The sequence below is a fragment of the Megascapheus bottae genome, chromosome 5 (genome assembly GCF_031878675.1).
Source record: "Megascapheus bottae isolate mThoBot1 chromosome 5, mThoBot2.hap1, whole genome shotgun sequence".
Lineage (NCBI taxonomy): Eukaryota > Metazoa > Chordata > Mammalia > Rodentia > Geomyidae > Megascapheus > Megascapheus bottae.
Genome location: NC_143513.1, coordinates 40,683,961 through 40,706,945, shown reverse-complemented (window position 1 = coordinate 40,706,945; position 22,985 = coordinate 40,683,961). Strand labels below are relative to the sequence as shown.

Here is a 22,985-nt window from a genome sequence, read left to right as displayed (position 1 = left end):
AATTGGGCACTTAGATTTCTAATAAGAGATTGATTTTGGTCAAAGTCATAGAGGTTTAAGCGCTTGACCCTGGCATTAGGTTGACTCTGGTAAGACACTTATAGTGAGTGACAGTTATAGGAGAGAATAGACAGGAAACCAAAGAGTGATTCAGGGGTAGAGGCCAGGTTTGGACTTCTAACAGTAAGTTGCTGTTGCAAGTTCAGGATCTCGGAAAATTGTGTTAATCCCCAGTGACCTCAGTTTCTACTTCTTCAGAGCTTTTTACTTCCCAATATCATCACACTGAGGATGGAACTTCCAGTTTATGAACCTTTTTCATATAATTTTTATTGTAATTAATAGAAGGGTTACATTATATTCACCAGATAGAAGGTGCATTACTTCACAACATTGATACCCTTTCCTGTTTTGGTCCCCATTTCCCTCCCCCCACCCCCTGCCCCTCATCTTGTTTTCCTTCCTTCTCTATCCTATTTCAAATAACCAGATAAACATATATACAATATATCAGATAACAAGGAAAAATGCTATAACATTATGAGATAACCAAGGGATAGCAAAAGAGATGAGAGATAACATAGTACATTAAAGACAACAATCATTAAATGGCTTTTGTTTCTATATCCTGGAGGTCCTTTCATTTAGCGTCATCCTATATGTATCTAGGTTCTGCTCTATTGTAAATCTCTGTCTAGGAGACCCCAAGGTTTCTACTGATTATGACAAATGAGGGAAACCATTAAGCTTATGTTACTTTGAATGTGTCTGGCTTGCTTCACTTAATATGATTTTTTCCAAGTCTTTCCATTTCCTTACAAATGGGGCGATGTTCTTTCTGATGGCAGCATAAAATTGTATAAATACCACATCTTGTTGATCAAATCATCAACTGAGGGGCATCTGGGTTGGTTCCATATCTTCACTATGGTAAATAGTGCTGCAATGAACATCATTGTGTTAGTGGATTTAGTATGTCCTTGTTTCTGGATGAGGGGGTAAATGTCAAGTAGTGCAATTGCTGGGTCATAGGGGAGCTTTATGTTTAGTCTTATAAGGAACCGCCATACTGCTTTCCATAGTGGTTGAATGAGTTTGCACTCCCACCAACAGTGTAGTAATGATCCCTCCTGGCCACAACCCCACCAGCATCTGTTGTTATTAGATTTCTTGACCATGGCCATTCTAACTGGAGTGAGGTGGAATCTTAGAGTGATTTTGATTTGCATTTCTTTTATGGCCAGAGATGTTGAGCATTTCTTCATGTGTCTATAGGCCATTCTTATTTCTTTTTCAGAGAAGACTCTCTTTAAGTCTTTGGCCCATCTTTTAGTGGGATGGTTGTTTCTTTGGAGATTAGTTTTAGAGTGATTCAATTTTTTTAGCTGTTGATACATTTTAGATGAGGGACACATTTAAGCATGTATCTAAATCATAGCAAGGGGATAGACATGGGTACGAAGCAGTATTTATTTACATATCAATGGTATGTGCAGAAGTTGATTCTGCTCTGAAAGGCAATAGTTGTTAAAAATTTAAACCTCCTATTTCTAGAGCTGTATCTCAACAAACATACATCTGTACAACTGTGCAAAGAATATTTACTGTAGAATTCTTTTTTTGGGGGGAGGGGTAGTCTAGGGCCTGAACTCGGCACCTAGGCACTGCCCTTGGGCTTTCTCAAGGGTAGAGTTCTACCATTTGAGCCAGTACCACTTCTGGCTTTTCCTGTGTATGTGGTATCAAGGAATCGAATCCCCAGCTTTATGCCTGCTAAGCAAGCACTCTAGTATTAGGCTATGCTCTCAGCCGTGTACTGGCTTTTGTTTTTGCTTTTTGGCCAGTCCTGGGGCTCAAATTCAGTGCTTGGGCACTGTCCTTGGGCACTTTTTGCTCAAGGCTAGCACTCTGCCCCTTGAGCCACAGCACCACTCCCGGCTTTTTCTGTGTATGTAGTACTGAGGAATTGAACCCAGGGGCTTCATGCATGCTAGGCCTGTACTTAATCACTAGTCTACCCTCCCGCCCCCAACACTGGTTATTTTATCTAACTTTTCCCCCAGCCTGGGTAACAGTTCTCCTATTTTACACTCCCACCGAAGCTAGATGACAGGTACACACCACCATACCTAGCTTCTCCCAGTGATGAAGTCTTGTGTCCTGGCTCTTCTCTAATCACAGTCTTCACCTCAGCCTCTGGAGTAGCTAAGATTACATGCCCACCTTGATTCATTTCTTCAGTTTCTTTCCTAACCCCCACCCCAAAGTAGAAAATTCTTTATTTTGTTACCCTTTTACTCCACAAAAAGTATATGAATAGCAAGATTTAGGTACATGAGCTACATCCCAGGTCACATTTCTTCAGGAGCAGGCGTAATTATGTAGAGAGAACATAAGAATTTATTTTCCAAAGATAAAAGAAATGTGTGTTCACCCCATCTTCTGTGTTTTATTTCTTTTCCAGTGGTCATGGCTGTAGTCTGAAGTGTCTGAGATCATTTCAGTCTGATAAAATTTCATCATTCTCTTTCTACACCTTTCCCCCCCCTTTAAAAAAAGTATAGTTTTATTGTTATTAACATGTTGGTACAGAGTGGTTTCCATTTCATATATCAGGTAATGAGTATTCCTCTTCTTTTTCAAGAATATCTGCTCAAAGACTTGCCCACCTGAATAAATGCTTGATGAACTTTAAGCTAGGGAATTTCAGCTATCAGAAAAACCCTCTGAAGTTGGGAGAGCTTCAAGGAAATCACTTCACTGTTGTTCTCAGGTAAATAACTGCAGGTAGGAGTCTGGGAGGTATTGGGGGGGGATTACATGTTTAATCAGGAACAGGTGCAACTTGTTAATCAGTGCACTCTGACTGGAGGGGCAGTTAGAACAGGGCCTGAGGGGACTGGTTGATAGAGCAAATGTGTGCATTATTTGTACTTAAAATCAGTCCACAGGGCTGGGAGTTTGGCCTAGTGGTAGAATGATTGCCTAGCATGCATGAAGACCCGGTTCGATTCCTCGGTACCACATACATAGAAAAAAGCTGGAAGTGGTGCTGTGGCTCAAGTGGTAGATCTCTAGCCTTGAGAAAACCCAAGGATAGTGCTTTGGCCCTGACTGAGTTCAAGCCCAGGGACTGGCAAAAAACAAAACAAAAAACAGTCCATACCCCCTAGAAGCTTAGCAAAACATTCAGAAGAACATCTCCCAATTAAAAAAAGGAGCCTAGGCCGGGAGTTTGGCCTAGTGGTTAAAGTGCTTGCCTAGCATGCATGAAGACCTGGGTTCAATTCCTTGGTACCACATACATAGAAAAAAGCTGGAAGTGGTGCTGAGGCTCAAGTGGTAGAGCTCTAGCCTTGAGAAAGTCCAAGGACATTGCTCAGGCCCTGAGCTCAAGCCCAGGACTGGCAAAAAATAAATAAATAAAAAATAAAAAAAAGGAGCCTAGAGTTTCATTTATATAAGGTACCTAAAAGGACAAATTCCCAGAAAGTAACTTAGAGATTATTCTTTAATGTGCACAAAAATTGTAGTTGGGGAAGTAGATTGTGGCAAAAGTTGCAGCCCTTAAGTTATATGATTAAAAATGGCTGAGAGCTGCAGAGAGATATATGAAGCCAAGCCATAGTCACTTAGGGTGCACAACTCCAAATGTGTTTGGCTGTAAACTGTTGTCTGTGGATGTTCCGGCAGAAACATAACAGGAACTGATGACCAAGTACAACAAGCTATGAACTCACTCAAAGAGATTGGATTTATTAACTACTATGGAATGCAAAGATTTGGAACTACAGCCGTCCCTACATATCAAGTTGGAAGGTTGGTATTTAATATAACTTTTTCTAAAAGTGGTCTCAAAAGAGAAACAAGGTTTTTGTTGGTGCATTCTTTGTATCTAGAATCTCTCACGTATAGGGCAAATGAACCACTAATTCCCAGACTCCTTTTTGTTGTCTTAAGGTTGTGTGCTGAGCTCTGGTGGCTCACACCTGTAATCCTAGCTACTCAGGAGGCTGAGATCTGAAGATTGCAATTCAAAGCCAGCGTTGGCAATAAAGTCCATAAGATTTTTTTTTTTTTTTTTTTTTTTTTGTCCTTCATGGGGCTTGAACTCTGGGTCTGGGCGCCGTCCCTGAGCTCCTCAACTTAAGGCTACTGCCCTACCCTTTGAACCACAGTGTCCACTTCCAGTTTTGTAGTGCTTAATTGGAAATAAGAGTCTCAGGGTTTTTAGTGCCCATGCTGGCCTTGAACCTCGATCCTCAGATCTCAGCAAGTAGCTAAGAGGACAGGTTTGGGCCACTGTACCCAACTTATCTCTGAGACTCTTATCTCCAATAAACTACCCCAAAAATCCAGAAGTAGCACTGTGGCTCAAATGGTAAAGCACTAGCCCTGAATAAAAGCCCCACAATCAACCAGGAAAAAAAAAAATCAGAGTTCAAAAAGATATGACCTAAAAAGTAAGTTTTCTTTTATCCCTAACAGCCTTCCAAAGCTTATTCTTGGCTCAGTAAGTTATATTTAAATGATTTAATAAGACCTAAGAGTAAGTAAACCCCAGATGATGGGCTATATATCTGACTTCTCTCACCCTTTGAAGAAACTACTGTCTTTTGTGAGATATACAAAACGAGTGGTGGAAGTGGTCACCCACCAAGGTCCAGACAACTTCTGTCTGGGCTTGATGGCTGGAGATCCAGGCATCATCCCCCACACCCAAATATATGTTCATCTTGAGGGTGTGCAGCAGAAAAATGAGAGCACTCCGACTCCTAGGCAGCTACAGAGTGCATTTTGGCACTTAGAACAAAAACCCTACCCTTGACTTCTGTAGATACTTATTCCATCTGTAACAACCTAAGGTACAACATGATGGTTCCTATACTGTTGAAGTGTTTCATGTAAAAGCAAAATTCTTCAGTTTTACTATCTTAAAAATCCTTTTGGCATTTACATTGGAGATTAGTGTCATAGTTTTCGTGCATATCTTCAAATTTCATAATGTAATGTTAACTGTTTGTTGACTGTTCAAAAATGTGGGCATGTAAAGTTTATCTTAATGGAAAATTGCTGTTAATTTTAGAGCTATTCTACAAAATTCCTGGACAGAAGTCATGGATTTAATACTGAAACCCCGTCCAGGAGGTGAGAATAAAATTTATGTTAAGAAAACACACAGAATGTATAGCTGTATCTTTGTGAAACCAAATGAATCATTTTGGGACTTTGGAGAGGGTTTTGTTTGTTTTGTTTTTGTTCTGATACCAGAGCCTGAACTCAGGGCCTGGGCACTGTCTCTGAGCTTTTTTACTCAAGACTAGTGCCTACCACTTGAACCACTTGAACCACAGATCCACTTCCAGCTTTTTTTTTTTTTTTTTTTTTTTTTTGCCAGTCCTGGGGCTTGAACTTCAGGGCTTGGGCATTGTCTTTGGGCTTTCTCAAGGTTGGTGCTCTATCACTTGAGCCACAGCACTACTTCCAGCTTTCTATGTGTATGTGGTACCGAGGAATTGAACTGCAGGTAACTACTAGAAAATGGGAAATGGGGCTGTGGCTCAAGGAGTAGCGAGATAGTCTTGAGCTCAAGAGCTCAGGGATAGCTCCCAGGCCCAGAGTTCAAGCCCCATGACCCACAAGAAAAAAGAAAAACCCTTAGAATTTTTAAATTTTATTTGGGGAAAAAAAATTGTGTGTGTGTTAGCATTAGGTCTTGCAGAGCTTTCACTCTCACTTGGCTTTCTATTGTTGGTCATGAGGCTTGAACTGTTGGCCTGAGATTCTGTCCCTGATCTTTTTTGCTCAAGGCTAGCACTCTAACACTGTGAGCCATAGAACAACTTCCCACTTGGCTTTTTAAATCAAGGCAGGTATACTACCACTAAAACCATATCCCCCCCAATTTTTTTTAACAAATTCACTAAAACTTTTCTAGAAAGCATCTCTAGAACATATTATGAAAAGGAGATTTAACAACTACTTTGTCAAAGTAACAATATTCTCCAAGTGCCAGTGGCTCACACCAATGGAGGAGCACTGTTCAAAGCCAGACCAAACAGGAAATCCACAAGATTCCATCTCCAGTTAACCAGCAAAAAGCCAGGTCTGAAGCATGGTTCAAATGGTAGAGTACCTGACAAGTAAGCAAGTACAAAGACCTGAGATCTAACCCCATTACTATTCAAAATATTAATAATAATAATAACCATTTGCAGGCTACTTAGACCAAATTATGTAATTTTAAGAAAAATAGCCCATTAAGCCAAGTGCAGTGGCTCATTCCTATAATCCTAGCTACTCAGGAGGCTGAGATCTGAGGATCACGATTCAAAGCCAGCTGGGGCACTAAAGTTCATGAGACTCTTATCTCCAATTAACCACCAGAAAATTGGAAGTGGCACTGTGACTCAAGGGGTAGGGCAGTAGCCTGGAGCTGAAGAGCTTAGGGATAGCACCCAAGCCCAGGGTTCAAGTCCCACAACCAGCCCCCCAAAAAAAAATTCAAAAAGAAAAATAGCCCATTAAAGACTGTAATGGAGCAGGCATGGTGCCTCACATTTGTAATCCTAGCTACTCAGGAGGCAAAGATCTGAGGTTTGAAACCAGCTCGAGCACTACAGTCTGTAAAACTCTTTATCTCTAATTAACCACCAGAAAACCAGAAGTGGCACTGTGGCTCAAGCTGAAGAGCTCAGGTACAAAAACCAGAAAAACCCAAAAACACTGTAGTAAGAGAACAATCAAATAAAGTTTTTGTCTTATGTTGAATTAGCTGTGGTGACAATGAACAGTAAATAGCTTTTATTGTTGGTATGGGGTATTAGTAAGTATGCTGAGAAGATCATAGTTACATAATTTGTCTTCATGTTTTCATTTTCATGTTATCGGGTGAAGAAACTTTCTTATAGTCTCTTAATTACCAATGATACTTTAAATTTTTGTGTTCATTATGAAACATGTTAGAACTGTCTATTGAATAAATCATTTAATTATAGCTTTTTTTTCTCCCCAGCTGAAAAGGGGTACTTGGTTAAATGCAGGGAAGAATGGGCGAAGACCAAAGACCCAGCTGCTGCCCTCAGAAAACTACCTGTCAAAAGGTGTGTGGAAGGGCAGCTGCTTCGAGGACTTTCAAAATATGGAATGAAGAATATAGTCTCTGCATTTGGCATAGTGAGTGTGATTTGTGAAGCCAGGCAATTATTTGAGGTGGTTTAATAACTTTTTAAACTTTGTGGCTGAGATTTTACTAAACTTTTGAAAGATCAAAAAGTGAATAAGGGTCCTTTGGATATCTCTAGGAGGTTTTCCTTGCATGATCTTTCTTCAGACCTTGGATGGTGAGGACCAGGTGGTAATGTTGGCAGTGATGATCAGTAACAGTACCAGCAAAGGGCCAAATGTGGAAAGTATGATCTCCGGTGGGAATGTAATATGAGACATTAAGGATCCATTGTACAGTCATTCATCTGCCAAGGAAGAGAGTTGGGAAGTAAACTGTGTAAATAGTTGTATGTTCATGTGGTTTCATCAAGGTGACTAAGAGTGGGTGCCACATTGGCAGGGCAAGTGTAGCTGTACCACTGTGTTAATAGGTATAATCTAAGACACATTAAAGTTTAACCCTAAAGCATAAATCTTTGTTATTCTCCCCTAGCCATACCCCAAAAAAAAAAAACCACACACACACACACACACACACACACACGATTCATGCTGTGTACTATTAGTTGTCATTCAATTATTTTAAGTGTTCTGTAGAACTATAGAAGAGAAAGCACTGTTGACTCTGTAATTGTATTGTAAATTCCATGAGTTTTGATTGGTTTCTAGTATAAATTCCCTACCATTTGCTTTCTTAGCATGGACGTATCGTGGATGTAAATTGTTGCTACTAATGACAGAAGTGTCATCTAATGCTTCCTTTTATTATTGAATATTAAATTAAGTTCAACTTAAACTAAGGTAAATTTAGCTTGAAGTCTCCTATTTGGTATCCTGTCTGTTATTGTTTCTGCAGGCTATTATACATTTAAAGTGTGAGTTTCTTACAGAAGTTTACCACTCAACAAGCAGGATACCTTAGAAAGTACAGGCTTTAAAATTTAGAATATATTTTTCTTTCCTTTCAGATACCAAGAAATAATCGCTTAATGTATATTCATAGCTACCAAAGCTATGTGTGGAATAACATGGTGAGCAAGAGAATAGAAAACTATGGGCTGAAACCTGTTCCAGGGGACCTTGTTCTCAAAGGAGGTAAAAATGGCATGTGCTGTTCAACCAAACTTAGATTCAGGTATTTGAACTAATAGCTTTAAAAGCTAGCCTGGCTGGATGCTATGGCAGTACTCATGCCTGTAATCCTAGCTCCTTTAGGAGGCTGTGATCTGAGGATTGCAACTCAAAACCAGGGGCAGGCAAGTCCATAAGACTGTTAGCTCCAATTAAACACCAAAAAAGCAAGAAGTGGAGCCATGGCTCAAGTGGTAGATTGCTACTATTGAACCAAAAGCCTATAGATAGCACCTAGTCCCTAAGTTCAAACCCTAGGACTGGAATAAAAAAGAAAAAGCTGAGATCCAGAGTCATAGCTGATTCCAAGGTCAATGTTCCTAGGTCAGTGGCCTATCTGAATATGCATCCCTTAACAATCACTTGTGTTCATTCTTTCACTTTTTTTCATTATGCAACATTGATCACATTAAATATGTATATTTAATGTGTATGTGTTAAATATGCATGAATATATTTATTTTAAATGTTTTTATTATTTTTGTTGTTGGTATGAGTCTTGAACTTGGAGTCTGGGCACTGCTCTCAGATTTCTTGCTCCAAGCTAGTGCTTGGCAATTTTTTTTTTTTTTGCCAGTCCTGGGCTTGAGCTCAGGGCCTGAGCACTGTCCTTGGACTTTCTCAAGGCTAGAGTTCTACCACTTGAGCCTCAGCACCACTTCCGGCTTTTTTCTATATATGTGGTAGCAAGGAATCGAACCCAGGTCTTCGTGCATACTAGGCAAGCACTTTAACCACTAGGCCAAACTCCTGGCCTTTTTTTTTTTTTTTTTTATTGTAATTCATTTTCAGAAAATGAACATATAACTGAGAAGTTTGTTTTTGGTTTTGTGGGTCATAGGGCTTGAACTCTTGGGCCTGTCCCTGAGCTCTTCAGCTCAAGGTTACTGCCTTACCCCTTGAGCCACAACCCCACTTGCTGTTTTTTAGTCATTAGAGATACGAGTCTTTCATGTTCAGGCTGGCTTTGAACTCCAATCCTCAGATTTCAGCTTCCTAGTAGCTAGGATTATAGGCGTGAGCCACCATGCCCAGCTTGAGAAGTATTTTTTTAAGAAGAATTTTTTTCTTTTTTTTGTTTTTCTTGGTCTGAGATGTAAACTCAAACTTGGTACCTGTGTCTGCATTTACTCACATGTTAGAACTCTACCAACTGAGCCACACTCCCAATCCCAGAATTATTTTAAAATATGTTAGGGATTCTACTAAATTTTTTTTTTTTTTTTTTTTTTTTTTTGGCCCCTTTCTCTTTCTGGCCCCGCTCGCTCCGGCCCGCTCGCTCCGGCCCGCTCGCTCCGGCCCTGCTCGCTCCGGCCCGGCTAGGCCCCCCTTTCTAGCTCAGGCCCTGCTCGCTCCGGCCCCGCTCGCTCAGGCCCTGCTCGCTCTGGCCCGGCTAGGCCCCCTTTCTAGCTCAGGCCCCGCTCGATCCGGCCCCGCTTGCTTCCGCCCGGCTCGCTCCAGCTTGCTCTTGGCCCCGCTCGCTCCGGCCCGGCCCTGCTCCTGGCCTTGCTCGCTCCGGCCCTGGCTTGCTCTGGCCCCGCTCCCTCCGGCCCGGCCAGCTCTCGCTTGCTCCTGGCTCTGCTCGCTCCGGCCCCGCTTGCTCCCGCACGCTCCGGCCCCGCTCGCTCCGGCCACCACTCGGTTGGGCTTTTTGTTCACTTCAGCTCAGCTCTCTTCTTTCGCTCTCTGTCGCCGTCGCAGTCTCGTCTCTGCCACTTTTCCGGTTTGGTTGTGTCTGGTCTCTGCCACTTCCGGCTTGGTTGTGTATGTGGGATACCGAGGAATCGAACCTGGGTCTTTCTGCATGCTAGTCAAGCACTTTAACCGCTAGGCCAAACTCCCGGGCCCTCTACTAAATTTTTAAATCTGGTCTCTTCTGTGGACTAGAAAAGACTGAAGAGTATCTTTTCTCTCTCTCTTTCTCTCTTTTTTTATTTTTATTTCTTTTTTTGCCAGTCCTGGGCTTGGGATCAGGGCTTGAGCTGTCCTTAGACTTTCTCAAGGCTAGAGCTGTACCGCTTGAGCCACAGCACCATTGCTGGCTTTTTTCTATGGGTGTGGTACTGAGGAATCAAAGCTGGGTCTTCGTGCTTGCTAGGCAACCACTTTACCACTAGGCCAAACTCCCAGCCCCTGAAGAGTATATTTTCCAATTAGTTTATTTCAGTTTTCTAGGCTACTGACTATGTCCTTTTGATCTGCTTGTACTATATAGTTTTCAGAACCCAAGTTTATGAAAATAATGCTTTTTTTCTCCATTTACTGTTTCACTTGTGTCTTTGCAGCAACAGCCATCTATATTGAGGAGGAAGATGTTAATAATTACTCCATCCATGATGTGGTCATGCCTTTGCCTGGTTTCGATGTTATTTATCCAAAGCATAAAAGTAAGTCTAACATATGTAATAATATAAATCATAGTTATTTGTGAAAATCTTCCAGAAAATAATACATTCAGATGGTTAATTTGAATTAAGAAACCAAGGCAGGCACCAATGACTCATATCTGTAACCTAACTAGTTAGGTTGAAACCTAAGATGATTCAAGTTTAAAGCCAGGCAAGGCAGAAAAAGTCCATGAGAGTCCATATCCAAAATATCCAGAAAAATGCTAATATGGAGGCCTGGCTCAAGTGCTATAATACTAGCCTGTAAGCAAACAGGCACCAATAAAAAAGAACATACAGGTGACCGAGCATCGGTATTCATGCCTGCAATCTTAGTTACTCAGAAGGCTGATATCAGAGGGTTGTGGTTCAAAGCCAGTCAAGGCAGGAAAGTCCATGAGACTCATAACCAATAAACAAGTAAGAAAAAGCCAGAATTGGAGCCGGGAGTATAACCTAGTGGTAGAGTGCTCGTCTAGTGTGCACTAACCACTAGGTTCCATTCCTTGGTACCACATACACAGAAAAAGGCAAAAATGGCACGGTGGCTCAAGTGGCAGAACACTAGCCTTGAACAAAAAAGTGTTCAAGGACAGTACACAGGCCCTGAATTTGAACCCCAGGATTGTCAAGAAAAAAGAAAAACCCAGAATTAATGCTGTGACTCAAGTGGTAGTCTTGAGCACTAAAGAAGTTCAGGGACAGTGCCCAGGTCCTGAATTCAAGCCTCAGTACCAGCAAAACATACACACACTAACACATGAAACCAGCCAGCACCAATAGCTTATGTCTATAATGTTAGATACTTAAGAAATCGAAGTCTCCATGATCATGTTTTAAAGCCAGTCTAGGAAAAAAAAAAAAGTCAGTGAGACTATTTCCAAAATAAGAAGCAAAAAGTGAGACTGAGGTAGAGATGTGGATCAAGTGCTAGAGTGCCAGCTGTAAGTGAAAAAGCCAAGCAAGACCTTGAACTTGAGACTTACCTAAATAACTGTGCCTCATATGTGGTGGAAAGTGTACGTTCATGCAAGAATCTACACACTGTCTCAGAAATAATCAGAGCCAAAAAAAAAAAAAGATGGCTTATTAGAGGAGTGCCTGATTAGCAAGCATAAAGCCCTGAGTTTAAACCTCAGTACTTCAAGGCAGGAAGGGGGAACATTTGAAAGTCTTGAAGTCTGTTACCCTAGACCAGATAAAAGGTTTGGTGGAGCCAAGCAAAGTGGCTCATACCTGTAATCCTGAGATCTGAGGATTGTAGTTCAAAGCCAGCCTGGGCATTAAAAAGTCTGTGAGACTCTCATCTGCATTACCTGCCAGAAAGCTGGAAGTGGTACTGTGGCTCAAGGGATAGGGTGGTAGCTTTGAGCTGAAGAACTCAGGGACAACTCTCAGGCCCAGAGTTCAAGTCTCACAACCCCCCAAAAAATAAAGATTTGGTGGAAGAAATATCAAAGGAAGAACAGTCAAGGAAGCTAAGGAAGCTAAAATACATGGTCAAATGAAGGTACGGCTTGTAGGTCCAACACTTAGGAATGCCTGTTAGAGCAGTCAACAGAAATTACAAGAAAACAGATTTCTGCTTAAAATAGAATTTTCTGATAATTGTATGCCTTACAAAGTACTTCCCTCTAAATGACATATAAGTTAATAATATAAAAATATTCAGGCAGGTGCCAGTGGTTCATGCCTATAATCATAGTTACTTAGGAGGCTGAGATCTGAGGATCATAGTTTTAAAGAAAGTCCGTGAGACTTTCATTTCCAATTAACCACCAGAAAACCAGAAGTGGAGCTATGGTTCAAAGTGGTAGAGCACTAGTTTTACATAAAAAATCCTCAGGACAGTGTCCAATCTCCAGGGCCAACACCAACAAAAGAGAATAAAGACATTTCTTGTTAAGAAAAGATTGTATGTTAGATATGAAGGTAAGCCAAATGGTCTTCCAGGGCCTCTTATTTGTAACCACCCCTTCCATAGAGTGTTTGAATCTTCCATATATGGTCTCCTGATTCTGAGCCCATAGAACTGAACTTAGCAACTTTGTGTGAAATGACATTTTATAGTTAGCTTGGAACTTTAACACTTCAGATCCTGTGCAAAGATAACTTAGAAATTGGCCAAACCAAAGCATGGACTAGTGACTAACTCACTAAATTTTTACTCCAGGGAACAGACTTCGCAATACAAATTAGAATAACTAATTTTCTTAGTTTAGTCTAACTGAATTTGTTACAGCGTTTCAGTCTAGTTCAAGCTAGGAAGCTGCACTAACATTTTGTATTTTATATTAGTTAGTGAAGCCTACAGAGAAATGCTCACAGCAGACAATCTTGATATTGACAACATGAGACACAAAATTCGAGATTATTCCTTATCCGGGGCCTACCGAAAGATCATTATTCGTCCTCAGAATGTCAGCTGGTGAGTAATAGTCTGGAATTCAATAGAATAGAACTATCAAGGCACTGGTGGCTCACACCTGTCATCTTAGTTGCTCAGAAGGCTGAGATTTGAAATATTGTGGTTTGAAGCCAGCCTGGCCAGGAAAGTCTGTGAAACTTATCTCCATTTAACCACCAGAAAGCTAGAGGTAGAGCTGTGGGTCAAGTGGTGGAGCAGTAACTTTGAGCACAAGAGCTCGGGGACAGTACCTGAGTTCAAGTTCTAGGATTTATATGTGTGTATGTATGTGTGTGTAGAATATGCCCAATGAGCAGCAAGCTCCCTCTACTTGTATGTTTTGGTTTATTTCTCTTTCTGAACCACATTTTACACCTGATCAATGAATGACCCACCTCTCTTTTCAACCTGATCAATCACAGCTTTTTAAAAATATCTTTCTGTTGATGATTTATAGGAATAAGTTAATAATACCCCCAAAAAATAGAAGTGCTGTACATAGTTTTCAGTTTCTGCTTATATTTTTCAGTGCTTAGAACTTTGCATGTCAGTATTATCGTTATTGTTGACCCCAGTTAGTATTGTTTGAATCACCAAGAAATAAATGAAGCTCTGTGGAATGCATGTAGTGACTTTACCTTACAAGTTAACATTACTGAGTTACAAAGGAATGTGTAAAGAATAAACTTTCTGGTTTCTAAAAACAAAACAAAAAAATATTGAGATTTGTTTATAGAACAGAAGTGATCCAGTTGTTTTTGTATTTCTAGAGATAAATTGGTATTTATATTCATTCATTTAAAAATGCTTTTAATAGTGTTGTCTAAACCTCTCTTTGCTTTAGTTTTAAAATGAAATCCTAACCTAATTACCCATGGCCATGAAATTCTCTCTTTCCCTCTCTTCTGTTGCCTTTTTCTTCTCTTCTCTGGGTATAATGTAGGCAGAGTTGGTCTTAATCTTACTTCCTCCAAGGACAGTTTTCACTTGTAACAAGATATTCATGGTAGTGGTAAACACTCTGGGAGAAATGCCATGATTAATTTGGTCCCCTCTGTGTAAAGTAAAGCTTACTGATTATCAATTTTACAAGAAATGAATTTTTAAGCTGGGTGCAGTGGCCTGTAATCCTAGCTACTCAGGAGGCTGAGATCTGAGAATCAACTTTCAAAGCTAGCCCAGGCACAAAAGTTCAAGCCCCATGATGGACAAAAAAGAATTTCTAAACCAAGGGCCAAAGGCTCACACCTACAATCCTGGCTACTCAGGAGGCTAAGATCTGAGGATCACACTTCCAAGTCAGTTGGGGCAGGGAAATCCATGAGATTCTTATCTCCAATAAACTGGAAGTGGCACTGTGACTCAAGTGGTAGGGTGCTAGCCTTGAGCAAAGGGAGTCCAGGACAGTGCCCAGGCACAGGGTTCAAGCCCCAGGACTGGCAAAAAAAAAAAAAAAAAAAAAAAAAAATTCCATCCTGGAGAAGTACCATTTCTATAGGCTGATATTATTTGCTATCCTATTATATAATAGCATAAAGGCAGTAGTTACACAAGAAAATACTAGTTCTGTTCTGCTGTTGGGAAGTTCTATGTATAATTATAACAGTCTTAACATGTTTTTCTTACTAGAAAAGTGGTGAAAGTTTTTTTTTTTATTTGTATGTTTTGAAGGGAAGTCGTTGCATATGATGACCCTAAAATTCCACTTTTCAACACAGATGTGGACAACTTAGAAGGGAAGCCACCACCAGTTTTTGCTTCTGGTATGTTCATTCAGTCTTCAGCTTTCTGTCAATTTTGAAGTGTTTTCCCATTTAAAAAAAAATTAACTTTTTTCTCAGACATGGTTGTTCACTTTTTTCTTTCTTCTTTTTTTAAAATTAATTTATTTTTTTATTGAAATTAATAGAAGAGTTGCATTATATTTGCCAGATAGAAGGTTCATTACTTCACAAACATTAATACCCATTCTCATGTTTTTGTTTCCATTTCCCTCCCCCACCCCTGCCCCTCATCTTGTTTTCCCCTTTCCCTATCGTATTTCAAATAAACATATATACAATATACCAGATAACAAGGTAAGCTACTGTAACAATATGAGATAACCAAGGGACAATAAAAGAGATGAGAAATAGCATAGTACATTAAGAATAACAATTATGGCTCACACATTATATGGCTCTTGTTTCCATATCCTGGAGATCCATTCATTTAGTCTCATCCTACCTGGTCTTATGTATCTAGGTTTTGCCCTATTGTGAACCACTGTGAGTTCACTTTTGTAATCATAGCTACTCAGAAGACAGAAATATTGGATGATCTCAGTTTGAAGCCAGCCTGGACAAAATTAGACCCAATCTCAAAAGCAAATTAAAAAACAAAAGGATGGGCTGGGAATGTGGCATGCCTAGCATGCATGAAGCCCTAGGTTCGATTCCTCAGTATCACATGAACAGAAAAGGCCGGAAGTGGTGCTATGGCTTAAGAGGTAGAGTGATATCCTTGAGCAAAAGAAACTCTGGGACAGTGTCCAGGCCCTGATTTCAAGCCCCAGGACTGGCCAAAGAAGGGGTGGTTATAAGTGTAATTTAAGCCACCCTGGACTCAATATTGGTTTGGGGGAGAGGGAGAGGAATTGAAGAAAAAGAAACTACTGCTTAAATCTTTTCCACTCACCTATTCCATGATTTCACTTTTGAGTTTATCATCTTAGCTGGAGGTGAGTAGCTAAAACATTCAGTCCTACTGAAAATTAAAGAATGCTATAGATGGTAGTGATAGTAGGTGACTCAGTATTTTTTCCCTCCACAGAAGTAAAAAGGTGATATTAAAACTTATGAAGTTTCTAAAAACTTAAATTTTCATTCTCATTGTTAAATTTTTCTTGTTCCTTTTTATATTTTCACCTTAATTTTGTTTATAAACAGTATCTCACCTACTATGTACTATACATAAGCTATCCTTAGACTCGTAATTCTCTTTCCTTGGGCTTATAAGTGCTAGGATTGCAAGCACATACAGCCATGCCTTCCATACATTTCTCATTTGTGCTCTCTGTCACCTACCATTTTTATAAGAGCTTCCAGTATAATTGCCGTATTCATTCAGAAGGTTCATGTGTTCTCAGATCTTTCCTTTTTGAGGCCCTGAGGAAGTAGAAACTTAAGGAAAAGAGCAGCAATATTTTCATTTCCTGACCATTCTTTCTTTCTCTTTTGGTTTGGCAGAAGGCAAATACAGGGCTCTGAAAATGGATTTTTCTCTTCCTCCATCTACTTATGCTACCATGGCCATTCGAGAAGTGCTGAAAATGGATACCAGCATCAAGAACCAGACCCAGCTGAATACAACTTGGCTCCGATGAGTACTTCTCTACAGATTAGAGAATGTAGACATTTGCTTCCTGGCCTTCAGTTCATTTTTCTGATCTATGGAATTTCAATCTTTCTACTAAAGGATTGTTTGTATTTTTTTAAGTTTTTATTAGCTTGAAGAAATAATTTGCAACATTACATACACAATCTTGAGGATCCTAAATTTAGTTCAGAGGTTATCAGTCAGAATATACTTTAGGTGCTTAAATCATAGTACAGTGTAAGCATTACTACATTATAATGAAGAAAGACTATTTTAAAGTAGCAGTTTCAGCTGGGTGTTGGTGGCTCATGCCTATAATCCTAACTATTCCAGAGGCTGAGACCTAGGATTTCAGGTTGAAGCCAGTCCAGGCAGTAAAGTTGCCATGAGACTCTTATTTCCAATTACTCAAAAACTGAAAGTGTCACTGTGGCTCAAGTGTCTAGTAAAACACTAGCCTTGAGCACAAACAGGCTCAGGGACAGCACCCAGAGCCTGCGTTCAAGCCCCACAACTGACAAAATAATAATAATAATAACAACAATAATAAAGCAGTTTAAGACTTTGCTACATATTTGAAAGACAGCAGGAATCTTTAGCATATCCATGAGTGGAATAAAAGTGCATTTTAAGAACAAATACAAATAAGGGGCCAGGAGTTTGGCCTGGTGGTAGAGTGCTTGTCTAGCATGCACGAAGACTCGGGTTTAATTCCTCAGTACCACATATACAGAAAAAAGCCAGAAGTGGTGTTGTGGCTCAAGTGGCAAAGCACTAGCCTTGAGGAATGCCCAAGGACAATGCTCAGGCCCCAAGTCCAAGCCCAGAAGTGGGGAAAAAAAATAAAGAACAAGTGAAACAAATCTTTTGAGAGTCCCTACAGAAGAGTGTAAATGCAGTTCTCACATTGATTTAAATGGTACTAAGGCATCTATAAACAAGAATGATTGCCATTATGTAATTCATGTACCAGATTTGGGTAAGCATTTCCATATTTTTTAGTTTATGGCACCTGTTACATTTCTATTATCAGTATCTTTCAAAAGAATTGCATTGGTAGGACTTTTTTCTAAATGTAAATGTGTATAGCTATTCTTATTGTTTTAAGGTCTAAGATTACTCTAGGTGCCTTTTATGTTCAGTACTCTGCACTGGGCTGATATTTGCTTAAAAATAAATAATGGCAGAGAGAGAAACAATTTACAAGGGCTCCTTCAGTCAGTAATATGTATCCTTGTCACCAACTGCTTAGGTATTTCCATTTCTGACATTTGTGTAAAATTTTCTCTGGTGTGAAAGGATAGAGATTCCTTTCTAAAACTGTTTAACATAATGTATCAGTTTTTATTTTCTGTCATTTCTAGAACCAAATGTAATACATATTTTTAAAACTGCTTTCTACTAATTATGTAAATAAATGCAGTAAATATCTAAAGCTGAGTGCAATTTTGACAATCTTGTTCCTGACCAAAGAAAAGCCAAGTACTACAGAACGAAGGTTCCTCAGAATGGGTTAAGATGGGACCTAATAGATGTAATATACCTGATATATACACCGGTATATAGATAAATACTGGTATATAGATATGGTATATAAATAGAACTGGTATATATTTACTGGTATATAGATAGAACTTAGGGTTATCCCTCTTGTAATGTCACTCCATGGACTTCTAGTAAACTTTCGAGTTCTAGAACTCCTAGACCAGGAACACAAGAGAGTGAATGACATGTGTCCTGGATTTGACAGGGGAAACACTGTTGAGAATAAGTACTTTATTATGCCTTTTTTTAATGACCTCCACTACATGGCCAAGATTACAAAAGGATTGGAAATATAGTAACAACCTTTTCTCTGGCTAGTTTCTAAAGAGATGTCCTACAAGGGCCTATTTTATGAAATGTGTAAATAGCTCTGTCTGTACTTTCAAGTAATAGTTATTTTCCTTCTTTAGACTGATAGATGAAGACCTGAGTCTTCTAGTGTACATACATAGTTTGGCATTTATTCCTTTACATTATTTATTTATTTATTTTTGCCAGTCCTAGGGCTTGAACTCGAGGCCTGAGCACTGTCCTTGGGCTTTCCTCAAGGCTAGTGCTCTACCACTGGAGCCAAAGCACCACTTCCTGCTTTTTCTATGTATATGATACCAAGGAATTGAACTCGGGTCTTGGTGCATGCTAGGCAAGCACTCTACCACTAGGCCAAACTTCTGGCCCTCATTTACATTATTTTAGATGAGGCTAAATTTATGCTTATTTTACTCGAGGAGTACTTTGGGCATTACATCATGAGCTGATTTTTCCTGTCTGTAGTAACTAGTTTTTTTTCCAGTATATGCATATCTTTTAAACACCAATGAAAAACTAGAAGTGGTTTATCTGAGCCATTCTGAGCATGAATCTGTCATCCAACTCTAGGGGAGTTCATGTGAAGTAAATCATCATTTTAGTTATCAAAGTAAGGAGGTTTCTAAGTGATTTACCAACTCGGAAAACAACCACATTTTCAACAAGTGTTTTCCTAGCTATGTGTCAGTAACTCATGCCTGAAATCCTAGCTACTCAGGAGTCTGTGATTTGAGGACTGTGGGCCGGGAGTTTGGCCTAGTGGTAGCGTGCTTGCCTAGCATGCACAAAGACACGGGTTCAATTCCTCGGTACCACATACATAGAAAAAAGCTGGAAATGGTGCTGAGGCTCAAGTGGCATAACTGGCCTTGAGAAAGTCCAAGGACAGTGCTCAGGCCCTGAGCTCAAGCCCAGGACTGGCAAAAACAAAAAACAAGAGGATTGTGATTTAAAACTAGCCCAAGCAGACAAATCCAAGAGACTTTTACTTCCATTTAATCAGCTAAAAGCGGAGACATAGCAAAAGTGGTAGAATGCCAACCTTGTGTGAAAAGGCCATGCAGGGCCCTGAGTTTCAGGCCTAGTATCAGCAAAGACACATGCGTTTTTGTAAAAAACAAAATATTTTTCAGTATAATGTAAAACCTGCTGCCAAGTTCCAGGGGCTCATGCCTATAAATCCTAATTACTTGAGGCTGAAATCTGAAAGACCAAAGTCCAAGGCCAGCCTAGGCAGAATAGTTTGCCTGGCTCCTCCAGTCTGTAGCATAGATAACAAAAGCCAGGCTGAAGGCTAAACCTCATTACCTAAGTGAAAAAGTAATCATTCTATGTAATGTTTTTATTCCATGGTTTCATGTTATAGATTTAAAAAACTAGATAGTCACTACACTATTAAAATTTTCAATTCCAGAATCTTTAGGAAAGAGAAGCCCATGAAGTAATAGGACAATGAAAAAAAAAAATCACAAATCAGACAAATCATTAAGTGGCTCATCAAAAGAGTGGAAGTGGTTTTTCACAAAACTGAGAGGGAAAAAGGTTATAAAGAATCTAGTTCTAGCCAGGCATGGTGGCTTATGCCAGTATTCTGGACCTGAGATTCTTATCTCCAGTTAACCTCTAGAAAATGGGGAGTGGGGCTTGGCTCAAGGGTAAGGTGGTAGCCTTGAGCTGAAGAGCTCTAGGACAGCACCCAGGCCTAATTCAAGCCCCTAACCTCCCCTCCTCCCCAAAAAAGAAAGAATATAGTTTTTGGAGCCAGACATAGTGGTTCAAGTCTGTAATCCTAACTACACAGAAGGCTGACATCTAAGGATTGTGGTTCAAGGCCAGCCCAGGCACTAAAGTCCATGAAACTTATCTCCAGTTAACCCCTAGAAAACAGGAAGTGATGCTGTAGCTCCAGGGTAGGATGGTAGCCATGAGCCATAGAGTTCAAGTATGATGCCCAGACCCACCCCATGGCCAACAACAACAAAATAATAAAAATAGTATACTTTTGGGCTAGGAGTGTGGCCTAGTGGTAGAGTGCTTGCCTACCATACATGAAGCCCTGGGTTCAATTCCTCAGTATCACATGCACAGAAAAAACCAGAAGTGGTGCTGTGGCTCAAGTGGCATAACTGGCCTTGAGAAAGCCCAAGGACAGTGCCCAGGACCTGTGTTCAAACTCCAAGACTGGTAAAAAAAAAAAAAGAATATAGTTCTTAGCGTTGAAGTAACTCCTAGGTAGAAAAATTTGCTATATGAGCCATGGATTTAGTCTCTAGCATGACAAAAAGAAAAAAAAAAAGGCTGGGAATATGGCTTAGTGGCAGAGTGCTTGCCTAGCATGCATGAAACAATGGTTCTATTCCTCAGTACTACATACACAGAAACAGCCTGAAGTAGTGCTGTGGCTCAAGTGGTAGAGTGCTAGTATTGAGCAAAAGAAGTCCAAGGACAGTGAGTGCCCAGGCCTAGAATTCAAGCCTCAGGACTGGGGCTTGACTGTGCAAGATTAGTACAACCTTTAAGTTCACTGTTAACACTGTGATGGTCCCAAGTAGTCCAAGCCTCTTGTTAAAGAGTATTTTTAGTTCCTTCCTACTGCTTTCCACATCAAATTCCACTAGTTCAATGTTATTTTCTTTAGATAATTACTATTAAGAGTAAGAAAAGTGAAGGCTCTATTTTTTTTTTTTTTTGCTAGTCGTGAGGCTTGAACCCAGGGCCTGACCACTGTCCTTGAATTTTCTTAAGGCTAGTGCTCTACCACTTGAGCCACACAGCACCAGTTCCAGCTTTTTTCTATGTATGTGGTACCAAGGAATCAAACTGCTGTCTTTGTGCATGCTAGGCTCTATTATAGTCATTTCTTTTCTTTTGTCAGTCCTGGGGCTTGAACTCAAGGACTGAGAACTCTCTTTGGGCTTTCTCAAATCTAACGCTCTAGCACTTGAGCCACAGCACCACTTCTGGCTTTTTCTATGTATGTAGTACCAGGAATTGAACTTGGGTCTTTGTTCATGCTAGACAAGCACTCTACTACTACACCCCACCCCGGTCTTTTCTTTTTTTTCTAGCCAGTCCTGGGGCTTGAACTCATGGCTTGTCCTTGGGTTTTCTCAAGGCTGGTGCTCTACCATGTCACCAAGAAATTGAACCCATGTCTTCGTGAATGCTAGGCAAGCACTCTACCACTAAGCTAAGCTATGCTCCTGGCCCCTTTTCTTTTTTCTTCTCCCCCCTACCCCCACCCCCCCCATCCCCCCCTCTGTCGTGGGGCTTGGGCACTGTCCCTGAGCTCTTGCATTTTAACTACAACGCCACTTCCAATTTTCTGGTGGTTAATTGGAGATAAAGAGTTTCACAGACTTTTTTTTTGCCAGTCCTGGGCTTGAGCTCAGGGTCTGAGCACTGTCCTTGGACTTTCTCAAGGCTAGAGCTCTACCACTTGAGCCTCAGCACCACTTCTGGCTTTTATCTATGTATGTGGTACCGAGGAATCGAACCCGGGTCTTCATGCATGCTAGGCAAGCACTTTAACCACTAGGCCAAACTCCCGGCCCTCACAGACTTTTTTTAACCACGACCCTCATCTCAGCCTCCTGACTAGCTAGGATTACAGGCGTGAGCCACTAGTGCCTGGCTAGTCATTTTTTCTTTATCCAAGTCTACCCTTTTATTGAAGCATATCCAAGTTTCTACCTTACATTATATTTCTTTTCCCTGAGGGACTTAGCATTTAGGTGAAACAGGAAGACTAGGGGGCTGGATCTGGGTAATTTTCCTTCCTCTATGGAAGGAATAAAAGCTTTCCTAAAGCATTTTCCCTGTTGAGTAGGTCTTTGTTAATAGAGAATACTGTGGGCATATTTCAAAATGCCCTTTACCTCCACTGCCAGAAATGGAAGTGTTTGTTGGTTCTTCTTAGGAAGAGCCCCATCAGATTCTTGAAAGTAAAAATCTCTGCCTATAACCCCCTGTGGCTCCACAAAGTCTCTTGTTACCTTCAGCAGCCTTTACTTATTGTTTACAGTGACCTGTGAAGGGCCCCTGCCAGTTCATGAGGTTCTGGCAAGGCTGTTCAGGCAAACTGACCTGACCTTCCCTGTGATCTCTATTCCTTTTCTCCATGTGATAGTTGAAGAAAATGCATTGGCCACTCATTTCCTGGAAGAATAGAATAACTCAACTTGTGTGTGTGATGTGTGTGTGTGTGTGTGTGTGTGTGTGTTAGTTGAACCAGGCCTCACTTAAGTGACCATTTCTTTTTCTGTTGTTGATCATGGTTTGAACTCAGGGCCATGGTGATGTCGCTGAGCTCTTTTGCTCAAGGCTAGTTCTCCACTTTCAGTTTTCTGGTGGTTAATTGGAGATAAGAATCTCACAGACTTTCCTGCCCAGGCTGGTTCTGAACCACAATACTCAGATTTCAGCCTCCTGAGTAGCTAGGTTTGCAGGTGTGAGCCATCAGTACCTAGTTTTAAGTGACAATTTCCAAGTTCTTTATATGTCTGGAAGTTCATAACAATGATTTTTAAAATTAAGCATGCATAATTTTAGTACCTCTTACTTGGAATAAGCCATGGTGCTAATCTAAATAGTCTAGCAATCCCAGAGTAACATTCTAGAACTTTATATGAAAGCAGGTACTATAGCTCACTTGTAGAATATGTGCTTAGTATGAATGAGGC

General features: G+C 40.4%; 1 protein-coding gene across 2 annotated transcripts in view; it reads left to right on the top strand.

Moving 5' to 3' along the window:
- Positions 1–16,964, top strand: part of Pus7 (pseudouridine synthase 7) — a 42,534-nt gene extending 25,570 nt beyond the window's left edge. For both annotated transcript variants that reach the window (XM_090332955.1, XM_090332954.1), the window contains 9 exons: positions 2,645–2,773; positions 3,694–3,819; positions 5,087–5,148; positions 7,016–7,176; positions 8,136–8,262; positions 10,584–10,685; positions 12,984–13,113; positions 14,764–14,855; positions 16,320–16,964. In XM_090332955.1, the coding sequence (XP_090189081.1) occupies positions 2,645–2,773; positions 3,694–3,819; positions 5,087–5,148; positions 7,016–7,176; positions 8,136–8,262; positions 10,584–10,685; positions 12,984–13,113; positions 14,764–14,855; positions 16,320–16,456 (1,066 nt within the window). In that variant the 3' untranslated portion in view covers positions 16,457–16,964. The remainder of the gene's footprint in view (positions 1–2,644; positions 2,774–3,693; positions 3,820–5,086; positions 5,149–7,015; positions 7,177–8,135; positions 8,263–10,583; positions 10,686–12,983; positions 13,114–14,763; positions 14,856–16,319) is intronic.
- Positions 16,965–22,985: the final 6,021 nt, after the last annotated feature.